Consider the following 17891-nt stretch of genomic DNA (forward strand, 5'->3'; position numbering starts at 1 on the left):
CTTCGTAGAAACAGAGATAACAAAGGTAAGTTCTTACCATATCTCTTGTTTTCTACTTCAGGGTCCATAGGGGGTCCACAGGGTTGACCTTGGGGATGTCCCAAAGCAGTACAACTAAGGGCGGGGACGCTCCTGTGCTGAAAGGAGTACCCGGCGCCCAAAGGATGCATCCTGAGAGGCAAAGGTGACAAACGCATAGAACCTCAAAAACGTTTGAATTGAAGACCAAGTGGCCGCCTTACACAGCTGAACAGCAGAAGCGCCACGTCTAGCAGCCCAAGAGGGACCCACAGAACGAGTGGAATGAGCCTTAACAGAGGCTGGCACAGGTAAGCCCTCCTGTGCATAAGCCTCACAAATAACGGAACGAAGCCAACGGGCTAACGTTTGTTTGTTGGCAGGCCAACCCCTCTTGTGAAAACCAAAGAGGATAAACAAGGAATCAGACTTCCTAACCGAAGCCGTCCGGTCTACATAAATTCTAAGCGCCCGGACCACATCTAAGGAAGTCTCACCAGCTGAAAGATCAGGGGACTGAAAAGCTGGCACAACAAGTTCCTGATTAATATGGAACTTCGAGACCACTTTGGGCAAAAACTCAGGACGAGTGCGGAGCACCGCTCTGTCCTGGTGAAAAATCAGGAAAGGAGGGCGACAGGAAAGCGCCCCCAATTCAGACACCCTCCTGGCCGAAGCAATTGCCAGGAGAAAAACCGTCTTAAATGTCAGCCACTTGAGCTCCACCGCCTCAAGAGGCTCAAACGGAGGACCCTGCAGGACCCGTAGCACCACCGCCAAGTCCCAAGGAGCCACAGGAGGCACAAAGGGAGGCTGGATCCTGAGAACACCTTGGAAAAAGGTGTGAACGTCTGGTAGTATTGCAATCCGCCGTTGAAACCACACGGACAAGGCGGACACATGAACCTTCAGAGATGCAAGGCGTAAGCCGAGATCCAATCCTGACTGAAGAAATTCCAAGATCCTAGAAACTCGGAACACCTGAGGATCATAATGTCTGGACTCACACCACTGAAAGTAAGTGTGCCACACTCTGTGATAAATCCGTGCTGAAGCAGGCTTGCGTGCCCTGAGCATGGTACCAATAACCGAACTGGAGAAGCCCCGAGACCTCAAGACGGCTGTCTCAAGAGACACGCCGTCAAAGACAGCCGACCCAGATCCGGGTAAAGGCAGGGCCCCTGAGACAACAGGTCCCGACGCTGAGGAAGAGGGTACGGAGCGTCGATGGAGAGGCTCCTGAGATCGGAGTACCAAGGACGTCTGGGCCACGCCGGAGCTACCAGCACGAGCATGCCGCCGTCCTGCTTGAATTTCCGCAGAACCCGAGGAAGCAGGGATATCGGAGGAAACAGATACGCCAGGTGAAACGTCCATGTCACCGACAGCGCGTCCACCAGACTTGCACCTGCGTCTCTTGTCCTTGACCCGTAAACGGGCAACTTGTGATTGTGACGGGAGGCCATCAAGTCCAGCTCCGGCAGTCCCCACCTGTCCACGAGTAGCTGAAACACCTCTGGGTGAAGCGACCATTCCCCGGGATGCACGTCGTGACGGCTGAGGAAGTCCGCCTCCCAATTGAGGACTCCGGGGATGAAGACCGCCGAGATCGCTGGAATGTGACCCTCCGCCCAAGACAGGATATGAGACACCTCCGACATCGCTGCCTGACTGCGAGTTCCGCCTTGGTGATTGATATACGCCACCGTGGTGGCGTTGTCGGACTGCACCTGTACCGCCCTTCCGTGAAGAGCGGGGCCGGACGACTGCAGGGCCTTGTATACTGCCCGCAGTTCCAGGATGTTGATGGGGAGAAGTGCTTCTTCCGCTGACCAACGACCCTGAAGCGACAAAGAGCCGGTCACTGCCCCCCAACCCCGGAGACTGGCATCCGTCGTGAGCAGGACCCAGTCCGGGATCCAAAATGGGCGCCCCTCGACCAGATGAGCTGTCTGAAGCCACCAAGCCAAAGATAGCCGAACGTCCGGAGACAACACCAGCACCTGAGAGCGGATCCGGTGAGGTAACCCGTTCCATTCTGATAGAATCAGCCCCTGCAGGGGCCGGGAATGGAACTGGGCAAATTCCACCATGTCGAATGTCGACACCATGGACCCCAGAACTCTCATAGCCGAATGGACCGACAGGCGGCAACGGCTCAGGCAACTGCGTATCCGCAGCTGTAGGGAGGCGACCTTCTCCGGAGTCAGGAAGATCCTTTGCTGACGCGAATCCAGCAGGGCTCCCAAATGAACCATCCGCTGTGATGGAATCAGAGAGGACTTTTTCCAATTTATCAACCACCCGTGTGCTTGCAGGCAAGCGATCGTCAGGTGGAGATGTTGAAGCAGTACCTCCGGGGAGCTCGCCAGCAACAGGAGGTCGTCCAGGTACGGCAGCAGCCGTACATTCTGGTTCCGAAGATGTGCGGCCATGACCGCCATAATCTTCGTGAACACCCTCGGTGCCGTGGAGAGACCAAAGGGTAGCGCCCGGAACTGATAGTGGTGTTGAAGGATAGCGAACCTCAGATACCGCTGGTGTGAAGATGCTATCGGAACATGGAGGTAGGCGTCCTGGATGTCCAGGGACACCATGTAATCCCCCGGTTCCATCGCCAGAATGATGGAACGTAACGTTTCCATCCTGAACTTGGGAACTCTGAGGAATTTGTTCAGAGACTTCAAGTTGAGGATAGGGCGATGAGAACCATTGGGTTTCTGCACCAGAAACAGAGACAAATAATACCCCGTCCCTCGTTGTGATAGAGGAACGGGAACAATGACCCCTGCTTTCAGCAAGGACTCTATAGCCTCCTGAACCTGTAACGCCTTGGTCTTGTTCTGAGAAGGACTTGTGCAGAAAAACTGGTGGGGTGGTCTGTGCCGAAAAGACAGGGCGTACCCCTGGGAGACCACTTCTCGAACCCAGGCATCCGTGGTGGTATTGTGCCAGCACTGGGCAAATAGAAGAAGTCGGCCTCCCACTCTGAGGTCCCCCAGAGGGAGGCCCGTCCCATCAGGCCGTAGGTTTATCTTCCTGCTTGGAAGAAGGGCGCCGAGCACTCCAGGCTTGCTTCTTGGGTTTAGAGGCCGTCTTACTCGCAGACTGTCTCGGGAAGGACTGACCTTTCGCCTTACCCTGAACCCGAAAGGAACGAAAAGCCGAACTCCGAACCTTAGCAGGCAGTGCCGCCGAAGGGAGGAAGGCCGACTTGGATTTAGCCAGGGTGTCCACTATTTTGTCCAAGTCCGGACCAAATAGTAATTCCCCATTGAAAGGTAAGGCCTCCAGACCTTTCTTTGAATCAGAGTCCGCTCTCCAGGACCGCAACCATAAGGATCGGCGGGCAGACACCGCTGCAGCCGATACCCGCGAGGTCAGCAGACTAGCATCTAAAGAAGCTTCTCCAATGTAAGAAGCGGCGTCCCTCATTTGTCCCAACAACGCCCGCTGGACATCCGGAGCGTCGTCCGGGAAGGTATCTTCCAATGCATTGGCCCACCCCTCAATGGCCTTGGCCACCCAGGAAATGGCCATGGACGGTCGGGCCACCGCCCCGGAGAGGGAGTAAATAGACTTTAAGCAAGTCTCAACTTTCCTGTCCGTGGGATCCTTCAGCGAGGATATCGACGGTAATGGTAAGGTGGCGCCCCGAGTTAAACGGGTGACATGGGAATCCACCGCCGGTGGAGTTTCCCATTTTTTACAATGTGCCTCAGGGAAGGGGTAATTAGAAGCCAACCGCTTCTGAGGAAGGAATCTCTTACTGGGCGCCTGCCAAGCTACCGCCATATGATCCGTCAGCTGATCCGACAGGGGAAACACCGCAGAAGCCACCTTAGTTTTTTTGAAACTAGGAAACTTTGACCTAGGAACCGGTGCCTCATCCTCTATAAGAAGAATAGCTCGCACCGCCCTAACTAGTGCTCGCACATTAATGGACGACTTGGTATCCATTTCCTGGACCGAGGCGTCCGAGTCAGTGTCATCAGGGACCTCCCCATCATCTGAGGAACCCTCTGAGTCCGATACCTGAGCAGCCCGTGTCATGAGTGGGCGTTTAGAAATCCTAGAAGGCATGTCAGTCTGCAACATTGACTGAAAAGCCGAGGAAGCGGCCGCCAAATTTTGCACGGAGTTGGAGAGCACATCCACCCATGGTGGAGGCGTCGCCATAGGGGCCTGAAAAGGTACCACAGGCTGCTGCGGCACAGGGGAAGCCTGTATATACATAGGCAACCCCGCATAGAGACCAACTGATTGAGACCCAGGAGGACTCCGCAATAACTGTGGGACACCCGGGGAATGGGGGATGGTCGGCTGGGGCACCGCCCTAGTAGGGAGAGCAGTCGGGACCGACAGACGGTCCGCAATAGACACCAGCACTTGAGAAAACATCGCCCACGGTGGTTCCTGCGCCAGAGAAGGTCTGGATGGGCCAGGAGCCACCTGGCATCGACTACACAGGCCATCCTGTGACAAATCCTCCCTATCTACTCCTGCAGAACAGCGTCCGCAGGAGGCCAACACCGGAGCCACTGAGCGCTCAACCTCCTCGTCTGACATGACAGAATATATTATATATCTGGCACCAGGGTAGAAGTAAAACGCACTCACCGGTGTGCTGAACAACAGCCCACAATATGGCACTGAGTAGCACACAACTGTATGTGACGGACCTCACAAATACGTGATCTATATAAGTGAGGTCAGTAGAAACGCCCCTCCCCCACACACCTGTAGGGCTTGTAGGAGAAGTAAAGGGATAGGTATAAGCTGACAGTAAGCGGAAAATAAGCACAGACAGGCAGCACTAGCAAAAGTCACATACCATGCAGGAAGATATACTCACTGCACCTTTACACTACAATCAACCTGCCCAGATTCAGTGTCTGGGAGGGCTATAGTGCTGTGTACGCTGTCCTTAATCAGGGGAGAGGTACACAGGGGGACCGGTCCGCGTGCTCCCTGAGATCTGCGCTGCCACTGGGAAAATGGCCGCTGGAGACCTCAGAGGAGGAGTGGCCGAGGAATCTGCAGCTCAGCGACGCCAGACTGCGTGCTGAAAGGCGCGCTGAGCTGAGGGGAGGAGCCGCTGACAGGGAAGGCTTCCTCCCCTGGCTGGCCATTAACCCCAGGGATGCTGGCTTCCCGCTTGCCGGTTATCCCTGGTGGTCTAGTGGTCCCACGGGTTATGGGGGGGGGCCCGCCGCCACTGCCAGCAGCCTCCGGTCTGTCCCCCGGACCTGAGGCTAAAGGACTGCATTTAAGGCATTCCGCGCGCCGCCGCTAGCCAGCGACGCGCGGCTTACCTGAATCCCCGGCGACTCCGGCAGCAGTCCTGGGAGGTAGACAGAGTCCGGCTAGTACGGACTCTGCCCTCCCGCCGCGATCCCCAGATCAGTACTGGCGTCGCGGCGCCAGTCGGGGATCAGAGCGGCAGCGTGGGCGTCTGTACAGACAGCCCTTCGCTGCCGTCTGTAGTAAAAATAGATTAAAAATTAATAAAATGTAACTTAAAATAAAAAGCTTCTGGGGGCTGCTCCTGCAGCCCCCCTGCGCGGTGACCGACTCCGGCCGGGCACCAGCTTACACTGAGGTGCCTGTGGCTCGGGGGCGGGGTATAGAGGACCCAAGTGCATCCTGGGAGCTAAAAGCTTAACTGTGTGGTGCCCATGGATCCTGTTCCAGCTATAACCCCAAGGTCAACCCTGTGGACCCCCTATGGACCCTGAAGTAGAAATATCGGTATACATACACACGTACACTTAGACAAATAGTTGCATGAGAAGTCAACATAGTAAGTATACTTGTATACTCCTGCACTAGGAGAACATTATGCTCTATATAATATATAAATATATACATAGTAGGAACCACAAATAGCGGCACTCCGAGACTTAAATAGTGATCAAAAAGGTATATCTAAACTATGTTGAAACAAACAGGCCGACGTTTCAGGGGATACGTGCCCCTTTGTCAAAGCGAGTATATATACATACACATACATTGTAATAATAATAACTCCCCCGAAAAGGGGGCGCCGTAGATATAAACTGACAGGAACAAAACTGTAACCCCAGAAGGGTGTAAGTGCCTATCTTATATACATGTGTGGACTACCAGAAGGCTCCCCGACAAGTATATGGTCCATATTAGAAGCCATGCCTTTAGGGAATTGTGATTATCACAATGTAAACTGCAGAACATGACTCTAGTCTATAGAGCCAATATAATATATTATAGCCTACAGCTTCTGGTAATCCCAGGCGGCTTCCCATCTGTGGAATTAGAGGTAACCTAATGATTGCGGAAGCATAGGCATACCCACACATATAACAAATACATTCATACATAGTATGTGTAAATCGAAGTTGTTGTACCAACCCACCGCAGCAGGAGAGTCCAGCCTCCAATTGCAGTATCTTTCTTTTTAAAATATGCTAGGTATCAGATCTAAAACTGATAAGAACAAATCCTACCCTTGCCTTTATGGCAAGGATAAGAAGCGATACATTATATATATATATATATATATATATATATATATTGTACATGTACCCTCATACAAGGTCACAGGTAACGATAATTTATCCAGGAAAAAGCATGAACGCAGTCCCCCACTTCCACAAATTATGCAGTCGAGATTTCCGCATTTTGAGAAATCATCGGGGGTCAGCACACCCAGAGTGCAATGGATGCGCCTCGCCCTGGGAGAACCACCTTTGTGATCATGGTATCTCCCCGGCCAGGTAAGTATGAACTGTGGCTTACCTCCACGCAGGGAGACTGCTGATGTGCCGTGTGTCCATCCTCTGTAGGCCTGATATTTTAGCAGCGTGCTGTCCCAGACTGGTATAGATCCTGGGAGCCTTCTGCCCTTGCCTTATCAGGTGAGCCATTTGAGCTCCAGTTGAACCCACCTTTTCAAAGTGGGGATCAAAAGGACGACCTCAGTGCAATGAAGTATACTGCATTAACAGGCACATTTGTCATGCGGAGGGCAAAGTGACATGGACACAGCCTCTGAATTAGGCTGCGGCATGTTCCTCCCTGAGCTACTGTCAGGGGCCCGGACACTCACTCTATAATAGTGGCGGTGGGTCCCATGATATGTAGAGGTACTGCTTCAATAACATCTGACATTAGCGAGTACTGATTAATTTCTTAATCAAACAGACTCCAGCAGACATCTTGAGATAGACAATTGTAAAATAGTCGCAACTATCTCTACACAGTGACATCACAATGACGTAGGGCAGCAGTTAGGATAGTTGTGGGGTCGACAGTTTTGAAGTGCTCTCCCCTACAGAATAGAAGTACATTACTGCTAGATAAAGTACTAACAAGTTCATTGCTGGAATCTGACCACCATATAGGAACTACAGAGATGAGCCATGTTCTATATGGACCATGCCGCTGCGTGACTGAGTAAGCAGGAAGACTTGTAATCAGCTCAGTATGCCTCAGCATTTTACTATCATAGAGACCAAACTAGGTTCTATCTAGAATCTACAGCTATGCACAGGGGAGACTATACACATAGGTCCTCTTCATCTATATATTTATTAACAGTTCTTATATATCGCAGCGTATTCTGCCACGCTTTATAATTGGAAACAGCAATAGAACAAAACTGGTTTTAACAGACAGTATATATAAGCAGGAAAGCCCCGTATATATACACATATATACTCATCCATACACTTAACTCATGTAGGCATGTATACAAAGCTACCCATATTAAATTATGTCATAGGTAGACAAAGGTGCTTGGAACTAACTCCAGCAGCGGTACAGTGAGTGCAGCGTCTTCAGGCACCAACTTCTACGCCTCTCCCTGCACTGCAAGCAGCTGCCTCTGCAAAGTTACAGACTGTCTGTGCTCTGTACAGTGACAGCCTCTGCATATGCCTGCGCTGTAGTGCGCGCCAACTGAGAGGCCAGAAAAAAAAAATGCGGCGCCTGCTCCCCGGGAGCAGTAATGGCTGCCGGACCTAAGCCACGCCCCCTCACTGCCGGGAGTAGAGCCCCGTCGCTAACTGCATCCGGTCTTAACCGCCAATAAACTAACCCCTGCTGCTCACCACTGTGGCATAGAGCAGAGGGAGGAGGAGATCACATCGTCTCTCACTTACATGAGAGCAGCAGTCAAACACAGCGCTGTCAGACTCTTTTAAGTGAGCCAGCGCTGACTCAGCAGTGCAGGGATGTTAAGAGCGTGCGCCAGCAGCTCGTAGCAGGGCAGTGCACAGCGAACCTATGTAATTACAGACTGTCTGAACAGTCTCTCTTGTGGATATCCGCGCTATATGCGCGGTAGCTCCGCCCCTTGTAATAACGCTAGCGGCGTTATAACAGGAATCCAGGACTGTTTGAGCCTGGGAGGGGGCGGACGGGCCGCAGATCTAACTCAGTCCCCCGCTAGTCAGGGGAACAGAGCTATACTTACCAGCTGCTGGCATCAGGGCTGCGGCTAGGCATATGGAAGCACGGACACAGCTTCTATATTAAGCTGTGGCGTGTCCCTCCCTGAGCTACTGCCAGGGTGCCTGGGACCCGGACACGCACTCTTTATTAGTGGTGGCGGGTCTCCTGATGTCTCCATGTAGCAGGCTGACAGACGCAGCACTCTGTCAGCCTGTCCTCAATGCTTGTTGAAGCTATGAAAATAAATAAAGTTAAAATAAAAGTAAAAATACTAAGTGTGGGCTGGAGCTCAGCCCTATGTGACCGGCTCTTCTCGGGCACATTTCTAAAACTGGGGCTGATGGGGCATAGAGGGGGAGGAGCCAGTCACACTTCTGAATTTAAAGTGCCAGGCTCTACTCTACCACCGTCTATACCCCACTGTCTTGAACTCCAGTGTCCCCTAGTGGATGAAGGAGAAATAAGAAATATAGCACACCCTGTAACTTTGGGAAGAGGAACGAAAGGCTAATGGCAGACATTACCAGGACAGACACAATAGGCAGATGCAGGAATTGCAAGGGGAAGGGGAGGGGGGGTCCCTGCTGAAAACAGGAAATCCAGTGAAATGTCGATCAGACAGACACTGTGCTACTTTTTCTGAGACCCTGAGTGCCGCTGCTGCTACATGTGTATTCTGGGATACATAATGGTAGGTGGCGTTGTACGGTGACGTCTTGGAAATGCCCAGACCTACTTCAGTTGTAATCTGACATCTCACGAGTCAGTTTGAACCCCGGCTAGGCTGCTCATGGCAGGGCGAAGAGAATTATTGGAGTTCGAATGGGGCATGATGGCGGGTGCCCAAGGGATGGTATATTAATCTCCGAAGTTGTGCGGACATTCAACATTTCTCGATTTACGGTGTCACGTGTGTATCAGGTATACCGACCATGGGTGCTTAATGATCGTGAACAGCGGCGTCTGGCCAGAATTGTCCATGGTAACATACTAGTGACACTGGCTCAAATCACATCCACATTCAATGCAGGAGGAACCAGACGCATATCCAGCAGGTCAGTGCAGCAATCTTTATCTTCCATGGGATATGGGAGCAGAGGACCCACCAGAGTGTCCCTGTTAACACTATGACACAGGACACAGCGCCTCACCTGGGCTCGTGACGTCGCTTATTAAGCATTGGAATTGGTAACGTGACGTGGTCCAATGAGTCACGGTTCCAGTTGTTTCAGGCTGATGGTAGGGTTCGGGTGTGGCGCAGACCCCATGAGGCCATGGACCCCAGTTGTCAACAAGGCACCATGAAGGCTGGTGGTGGTTCCATAATGGTGTGGGGTGTATTCACGTGGCATGGATTGGGTCCGCCTGAACCACGTCATTGACCGGTAACAGCTATGTCGCATCGCTCGATGACCATTTGCAGTTCTTAATGGACTTCATGTACCCCCACAACGATGGAATATTCCAGCAGAATAACAAGAGATATGGTAAGAACTTACCTTTGTTATCTCTGTTTCTACGAAGTCCATAGGGTCCACAGGGTTGACCTTGGGGTATAGCTGGATCTGGATCCACGGGCACCACGCAGTTAAAGCTTTGCTGCTCCCAGGATGCACTTGGGTCCGTCCTCCTCTATACCCCGCCCCGGCCACAGGCACATCAGTTGGTAAGCAGCTAAGGCCGGAGGAGGAGACTAAACAGAGAGAAGGAAGACTGGAACACACAAGAAACCATACTCACAGAAATGGGAGACGGAAAACCGGTGACCAGCCACACAGCCCATTTGAAGCCAGGTGCGTCAGGGCGGGCGCCCTGTGGACCCTATGGACTTCGTAGAAACAGAGATAACAAAGGTAAGTTCTTACCATATCTCTTGTTTTCTACTTCAGGGTCCATAGGGGGTCCACAGGGTTGACCTTGGGGATGTCCCAAAGCAGTTCAACTAAGGGCGGGGACGCTCCTGTGCTGAAAGGAGTACCCGGCGCCCAAAGGATGCATCCTGAGAGGCGAAGGTGTCAAACGCATAAAACCTCAAAAACGTCTGAATTGAAGACCAAGTAGCCGCCTTACACAGCTGAACAGCGGAGGCGCCACGTCTAGCAGCCCAAGAGGGACCCACAAAACGAGTGGAATGAGCCTTAAGAGAGGCTGGCACAGGTAAACCCTCCTGTGCATAAGCCTCACGAATAACTGAACGAAGCCAACGGGCTAACGTTTGCTTGTTGGCAGGCCAACCCCTCTTGTGAAAACCGAAGAGGACAAACAAAGAATCCGACTTCCTAACCGAAGCAGTCCGGTCCACGTAGATTCTAAGTGCCCGGACTACATCTAAGGAAGCCCCACCAGCGGAAAGATCAGGTGACTGAAAAGCTGGCACAACAAGTTCCTGATTAATGTGGAACTGTGAGACCACTTTGGGCAAAAACTCAGGACGAGTGCGGAGCACCGCCCTGTCCTGGTGAAAAATCAGAAAAGGGGAGCGACAGGAAAGCGCCCCCAATTCTGAAACCCTCCTGGCAGAAGCAATTGCCAGGAGAAAAATGGTCTTAAACGTCAGCCACTTGAGCTCCACCGACTCAAGCGGCTCAAAAGGAGGACCTTGCAAGACCCGCAGCACCACCGCCAAGTCCCACGGAGCCACCGAGGCACGAAGGGAGGCTGGATCCTGAGAACACCTTGGAAAAAGGTGTGAACGTCTGGCAGTGTAGCAATCCGTCGCTGAAACCACACAGACAAAGCAGACACATGAACCTTCAGAGAGGCCAGGCGTAAGCCGAGGTCCAAACCCGATTGAAGAAACTCCAAGATTCTAGAAACCCGAAACACCTGCGGATCATAGTTTCTGGATTCACACCACTGAAAATAAGTGCGCCACACCCTGTGGTAAATCCGCGCGGAAGCAGGCTTGCGTGCCCTAAGCATGGTACCAATCACCGAACTGGAGAAACCCCTAGACCTCAAGACGGCTGTCTCAAGAGCCACGCCGTCAAAGACAGCCGACCCAGATCCGGGTAAAGGCAGGGCCCTTGAGACAACAGGTCCCGACGCTGAGGAAGAAGGTACGGAGCGTCGATGGAGAGGCACCTCAGATCGGAGTACCAAGGACGTCTGGGCCACGCCGGAGCCACCAGCACGAGCGTGCCGCCGTCCTGCTTGAATTTCCGCAGAACCCGAGGAAGTAAGGATATCGGAGGAAACAGATACGCCAGGTGAAACATCCATTTCACCGACAGAGCGTCTACCAGAAAGGCGCCTGCGTCTCTTGTCCTTGACCCGTAAACGGGCAACTTGTGATTGTGACGGGAGGCCATCAAGTCCAGCTCCGGCAGCCCCCACCTGTCCACAAGTATCTGAAACACCTCTGGGTGAAGCGACCATTCCCCGGGATGCACGTCGTGACGGCTGAGGAAGTCCGCCTCCCAATTGAGGACTCCGGGAATGAAGACTGCCGAGATCGCTGGAACGTGACACTCCGCCCAAGCAAGAATGCGAGACACCTCCGACATTGCTGCCCGACTGCGAGTTCCCCCTTGGTGGTTGATGTACGCCACCGTGGTGGCGTTGTCGGACTGCACCTGAACCACCCTTCCGTAAAGAGCGGGGCCGGACGACTGCAGGGCCCTGTACACAGCCCGCAGTTCCAGGATGTTGATGGGGAGAAGTGCTTCTTCCGCGGACCAACGACCCTGAAGCGATAATGAGCCGGTCACTGCCCCCCAACCCCGAAGACTGGCATCCGTCGTGAGCAGGACCCAGTCCGGGATCCAAAAGGGGCGCCCCTCGACCAGATGCGCCATCTGAAGCCACCAAGCCAAAGACTGCCGAACCTCCGGGGACAACACCAGCATCTGAGAGCGGATCCGGTGAGGTAACCCGTTCCATTCCGATAGAATCAGCCCCTGCAGGGGCCGGGAATGGAACTGGGCAAATTCCACCATGTCGAATGTCGACACCATGGACCCCAGAACTCTCATAGCTGAATGGACCGACAGGCGGCAACTGCTCAGGCAACTGTATCCGCAGCTGCAGGGAGGAGACCTTCTCTGGAGTCAGGAAAATCCGTTGCTGACGAGAATCCAGCAGGGCTCCCAAATGAACCATCCGCTGTGATGGAATCAGGGAGGACTTCTTCCAGTTCATCAACCACCCGTGTGCTTGAAGACAAGCAATGGTCAGGTGGAGATGTCGAAGAAGCACCTCCGGGGAGCTCGCCAGCAGCAGAAGATCGTCCAGGTACGGCAACAGACGTAGACCCTGACCCCGAAGGTGGGCAGCCATAACCGCCATCACCTTGGTGAACACCCTCGGAGCCGTGGAAAGGCCAAAAGGCAACGCCCGAAATTGGTAGTGATGGTTCAGGATAGCAAACCTCAGATACCGCTGATGTGCCGGTGCTATGGGCACATGGAGATAGGCGTCCTGGATATCGAGGGAGACCATATAATCCCCGGGTTCCATCGCCAGAATGATGGAACGTAACGTTTCCATCCTGAACCTGGGAACTCTGAGGTATCTGTTCAGAGACTTCAAATTCAGGATAGGGCGATGAGAACCATTGGGTTTCTGTACCAGAAACAGAGTAGAATAGTACCCCGTCCCGCGCTGAGACTGCGGAACGGGAACAATGACCCCTGCTTGTAGCAAGGATTCTATAGCTACCTGAATCTGACCAGCTTTGGTCTTGTCCAGAGAAGGACTCGTACAGAAAAACTGGTGGGGCGGCCTGAACCGAAAAGACAGGGCGTACCCCTGAGAGACTACTTCTCGAACCCAGGCATCCGTGGTGGTATTGTGCCAACACTGGGCGAATTGGAGAAGTCGGCCTCCCACTCTGGGGTCCCCCAGAGAGAGGCCCGTCCCATCAGGCAGCAGGCTTATCCTCCTGCTTGGAAGAAGGGCGCCGAGCACTCCATGCCTGCTTCTTGGGCTTGGGTGCGGCCTTGGTCGCCGAATGTCTCGGGAAGGACTGGCCCTTGGCCTTACCCTGAACCCGAAAGGACCGAAAGGCAGAGCTCCTCACTTTAGCCGGCGCAGAGGCCGAAGGGAGAAAAGCCGACTTGGACTTAGCCAAAGTATCCACTATTTTGTCCAAATCCGGACCAAGTAGTAAATCACCATTAAAAGGCAAGGCCTCCAGACCCTTTTTTGAATCTGCATCAGCCCTCCAGGACCTCAGCCACAGGGAGCACCGAGCAGACACCGCTGCAGCCGACACCCTAGAAGTGAGCAGGCTGGCATCCAAAGACGCTTCCCCAATATAGGAAGCTGCATCCCGCATCTGTCCCACTAACGCTCTCTGGATATCCGGAGCCTCATCAGGAGGTATCCTCCAAGGCATTGGCCCATGCCTCAATGGCTTTAGCCACCCAGGAGATAGCCATGGACGGGCGAGCCACCGCCCCGGAAAGAGAATAAATGGACTTTAAACAAGTCTCCACCTTCCTGTCTGTGGGATCCTTCAAAGAGGAGATAGACGGCAATGGCAGCGTCGCGCTTTTGATCAAGCGGGTAACGTGGGAATCCACCGCCGGCGGAGTTTCCCATTTCCTGCAATGAGCTTCAGGAAAAGAATAGTTCGCCGCCAACCTCTTCTGTGGATGGAACCTCTTACTAGGTAATTGCCAGGCCGCCGCCATATGATCCGATAATTGATCAGACAGGGGGAACACAGTTGAAGTCACCTTGGCCTTTTTAAAATTAGGAAACTTCGACCTAGGAGCCGGCGCATCATCCTCAACATGTAGGATAGCCCGCACCGCCCTAACTAAGGCTGGAACATTAATGGAGGACTTAGCTTCCACCTCCTGCCCCATGACATCAGAGTCCTCATGGATTTCTCCATCATCTGAGGACACTTCCGAGTCCGACAACTGCGCAGCTAGTGAACTCACAACCGGACGTTTAGACACCCTTGGTGGCACATCACCTTGCAACATGGACTGAAACGCAGAGGATGAAGCCGCCAGACTCTGTACGGAGCTGGATAGAACATCCACCCAAGGCGGAGGAGCCGTCGGAGCAAAACTCTGCAAAGGCACTACAGACTGACGCGTCCCTGGGGAAGACTGCACATACACAGGCAGTCCCGAGTAAGGACCCACAGTCTGGGCCCCGGGGGGAGACCGCAATATTTGTGGAACCCCCGGGGAATGGGGGATGGTGGGCTGCGGCAACGCCCTAGAAGGGACCGCTGATGGGACCGATAACCGGTCCGCAATAGACGCCAGCACCTGTGAAAACATCGCCCAAGGAGGGTCCTGTGATACAGGGGGGTTGGAGGGGCCCGCCGCCCCGGAGCCCGCCGCCGCCGCTAGCGCCTCCGGTCTGTCCCCAGAGACCGGAGGCTTCTGACTGCATTTAAAGTATCCGCGGGCCGCCGCACGCGGCGACCCGCGGCTTACCTGATCCCCGTCGTGTCCGGCAGCAGTCAAGGGAGTCCCCAGAGCCCAGCTAATACAGGCTCTGGGGTCCGCCGCGATCCCCAGAGCTGTACTGGCGTCGCGGCGCCAGCGGGGAGGAGCGGCAGCGTGGACGTCCTAAAGGACAGTCTGATGCTGCCGCTCTAAAAGTGTAAAAAAAGTAGAAAAAAATAAAAAATTTCTCTTTTAAAATAAAGCTTAGGGGCTGCTCCTGCAGCCCCACTGCGACAGGGTGACCCGACTCCGGCCGGGCACCAACTAAAACTGAGGTGCCTGTGGCCGGGGCGGGGTATAGAGGAGGACGGACCCAAGTGCATCCTGGGAGCAGCAAAGCTTTAACTGCGTGGTGCCCGTGGATCCAGATCCAGCTATACCCCAAGGTCAACCCTGTGGACCCCCTATGGACCCTGAAGTAGAAAATGCACCATATCATCAGTCCCAAGTTGAGCAGAATTGGTTCGTGGACCATTCTGGAGAGTTCCGGCGAATGGTGCGGCTGCCACGTTAACCTGACATGAACCCAATCGAGCATTTATGGGACATGGTGGAGAGGTCCATTCACACCCCAGATCCTGCACCCACAAATAACAGGGAGCTGTGAGAAGCTATCCAGACGTTATGGGTCACCCTCTCTCCAGAGGTCTTCCCTCTATTTGTGAAATCACATTGTGTTTCTGCACGTCGCTGGGTTAGAGGGGGCCCTACACAATGCTAAGTATCTATCCCACGAGCTCCAATTGTAGTGAGACAAGGAAAGGTTTCTAGTTACTCAGAAGCCCCCTCCCTCCCCCTTGCGGGCACCACTGGGCTATTTGTATGACGGCGCTTGCACGCCTGATATCCCATCTACTGGGCTCCCATTATACTGATGTAGGTCTTTAAGTGTTTTATGGTGTTTTATTTTAGAGGCAGCAATAAAGTGTTACCTGGGGATAACATACCTTTTATATACAGAATTAATAATTTACTTGTATAAATATACTTTTATTTACCAGTATCAGTCATCCAGTTACCAGTATCAACCATCCAGTTACCAGTATCAGTCATCTAGTTACCAGTATCAAATCATCCAGTTACCAGTATCAGTCATCCAGTTACCAGTATTAGTCATCCAGTTACCAGTATTAGTCATCTAGTTACCAGTATCAAATCATCCAGTTACCAGTATCAAATCATCCAGTTACCAGTATCAGTCATCCAGTTACCAGTAGCAGTCATCCAGTTACCAGTATCAGTCATCCAGTTACCAGTATCAACCATCCAGTTACCAGTATCAACCATCCAGTTACCAGTATCAGTCATCTAGTTACCAGTATCAGTCATCCAGTTACCAGTATCAGTCATCCAGTTACCAGTATCAGTCATCCAGTTACCAGTATCAACCATCCAGTTACCAGTATCAGTCATCTAGTTACCAGTATCAAATCATCCAGTTACCAGTATCAGTCATCCAGTTACCAGTATCAGTCATCCAGTTACCAGTATTAGTCATCCAGTTACCAGTATTAGTCATCTAGTTACCAGTATCAAATCATCCAGTTACCAGTATCAAATCATCCAGTTACCAGTATCAGTCATCCAGTTACCAGTATCAGTCATCCAGTTACCAGTATCAGTCATCCAGTTACCAGTATCAGTCAGCCAGTTACCAGTATCAGTCATCCAGTTACCAGTATCAGTCATCCAGTTACCAGTATCAGTCATCCAGTTACCATTCATTTGATTTACTGTCTTACATCTGCTGTTCTCACCCCTAAATAGACATGAAAGCAGGCCATGCAGCCTCACATGCTCACCTCTGATCTCCCATCACTGCCCGTGAACCAAAGAATTTCTTCAGTTCCGTCTCTGGGTTTAAGCTCCTGCAAACAAGAAGAGGGCACAGTGTCAGGTAGTCTGGTCTGTTCAGTGGTTGCCCGCAGCACTTTTCCTATCCATGTCATTACACTAAACGGCTCGCATACATAAAGTGTATCACCTGCAGACTACAGAAGGGAAAAAACAAGAGATATGGTAAGAACTTACCTTTGTTATCTCTGTTTCTACGAAGTCCATAGGGTCCACAGGGTTGACCTTGGGGTATAGGTTGGGAACCAAATCCGGGCACCACGCAGTTAAAGCTTTTAGCTCCCAGGATGCACTTGGGTCCACTCTCCCTATAACCCCGCCCCCCAGCCAGAGGCACCTCAGATTGTAAGTAGCCAAAGGCCGGAGGAGGAGAGAAAAAGAGAGAGAAAACTGGAACACTCTAGAACCATACTCACAGAAAAGGAGACGGGAAGCCGGTGACCAGTAACACAGCCCATATGAAGCCAGGTGCGTCAGGGCGGGCGCCCTGTGGACCCTATGGACTTCGTAGAAACAGAGATAACAAAGGTAAGTTCTTACCATATCTCTTGTTTTCTACTTCAGGGTCCATAGGGGGTCCACAGGGTTGACCTTGGGGATGTCCCAAAGCAGTTCAACCAAGGGTGGGGACGCTCCTGTGCTGAGAGGAGAATCCGTCGCCAAAAAGGAAGCATCCTGAGAGGCAAAGGAAACCAATGCCTAGAACCTTAAAAAGGTATGGACAGAAGACCACGTGGACACCTAGTAAGGCAAAACAGCCGAGGCGCCACGACGAGCCGCCCACGAGGGTTACACGGCCCGAGAAAAAAACAAGCCTCAACGACAGAAATGCCCACCCATGGGTAGGCCCCTGAGGAAGACATACGAGGCCATCCAGTCAACATTTCATTATAGGCCGGCCATCGTTTCCTGTTAAAACCAGAAACCGCAGACCACCAATAAGGAGTCCGCTTACCATAAGGAACTTGAACGGATCACATAAAGCCAAAGAGGCCGGACCACAGTCCATGAGGCCACAACAGCCGAGAGGACTGGGAACTGAATGGCCATACCATAAGTTCCAGAATAATATGGAACCTAAAAACCACTTTAAGAAGAAACACAGGGCGAGAGCAACTCACACCCTGACATGATGCCCTCCAGAAGAGGGAGCCACATGAGAACGCTCCCCAT

At 52.6% G+C, this 17891-nt stretch overlaps 1 protein-coding gene and 1 non-coding gene across 2 annotated transcripts in view; both read right to left on the bottom strand.

The window, feature by feature from the left end:
- TCF25 (TCF25 ribosome quality control complex subunit) overlaps positions 1 to 17891 on the bottom strand; it is a 77256-nt gene that overhangs the window by 42444 nt on the left and 16921 nt on the right. Inside the window, exon 5 of the mRNA XM_088449417.1 lies at positions 16667 to 16732. Within this exon, the coding sequence (XP_088305543.1) occupies positions 16667 to 16732 (66 nt within the window). The remainder of the gene's footprint in view (positions 1 to 16666; positions 16733 to 17891) is intronic.
- On the bottom strand, positions 6617 to 6781 carry LOC148502747 (U1 spliceosomal RNA). Its single transcript, XR_015869979.1, has one exon. It is a non-coding gene; the product is annotated as a U1 spliceosomal RNA (small nuclear RNA).

The sequence above is a fragment of the Taudactylus pleione genome, unplaced genomic scaffold (assembly GCF_031769625.1).
Source record: "Taudactylus pleione unplaced genomic scaffold, aTauple2 ptg000484l, whole genome shotgun sequence".
Classification (NCBI taxonomy): Eukaryota; Metazoa; Chordata; class Amphibia; order Anura; family Myobatrachidae; genus Taudactylus; species Taudactylus pleione.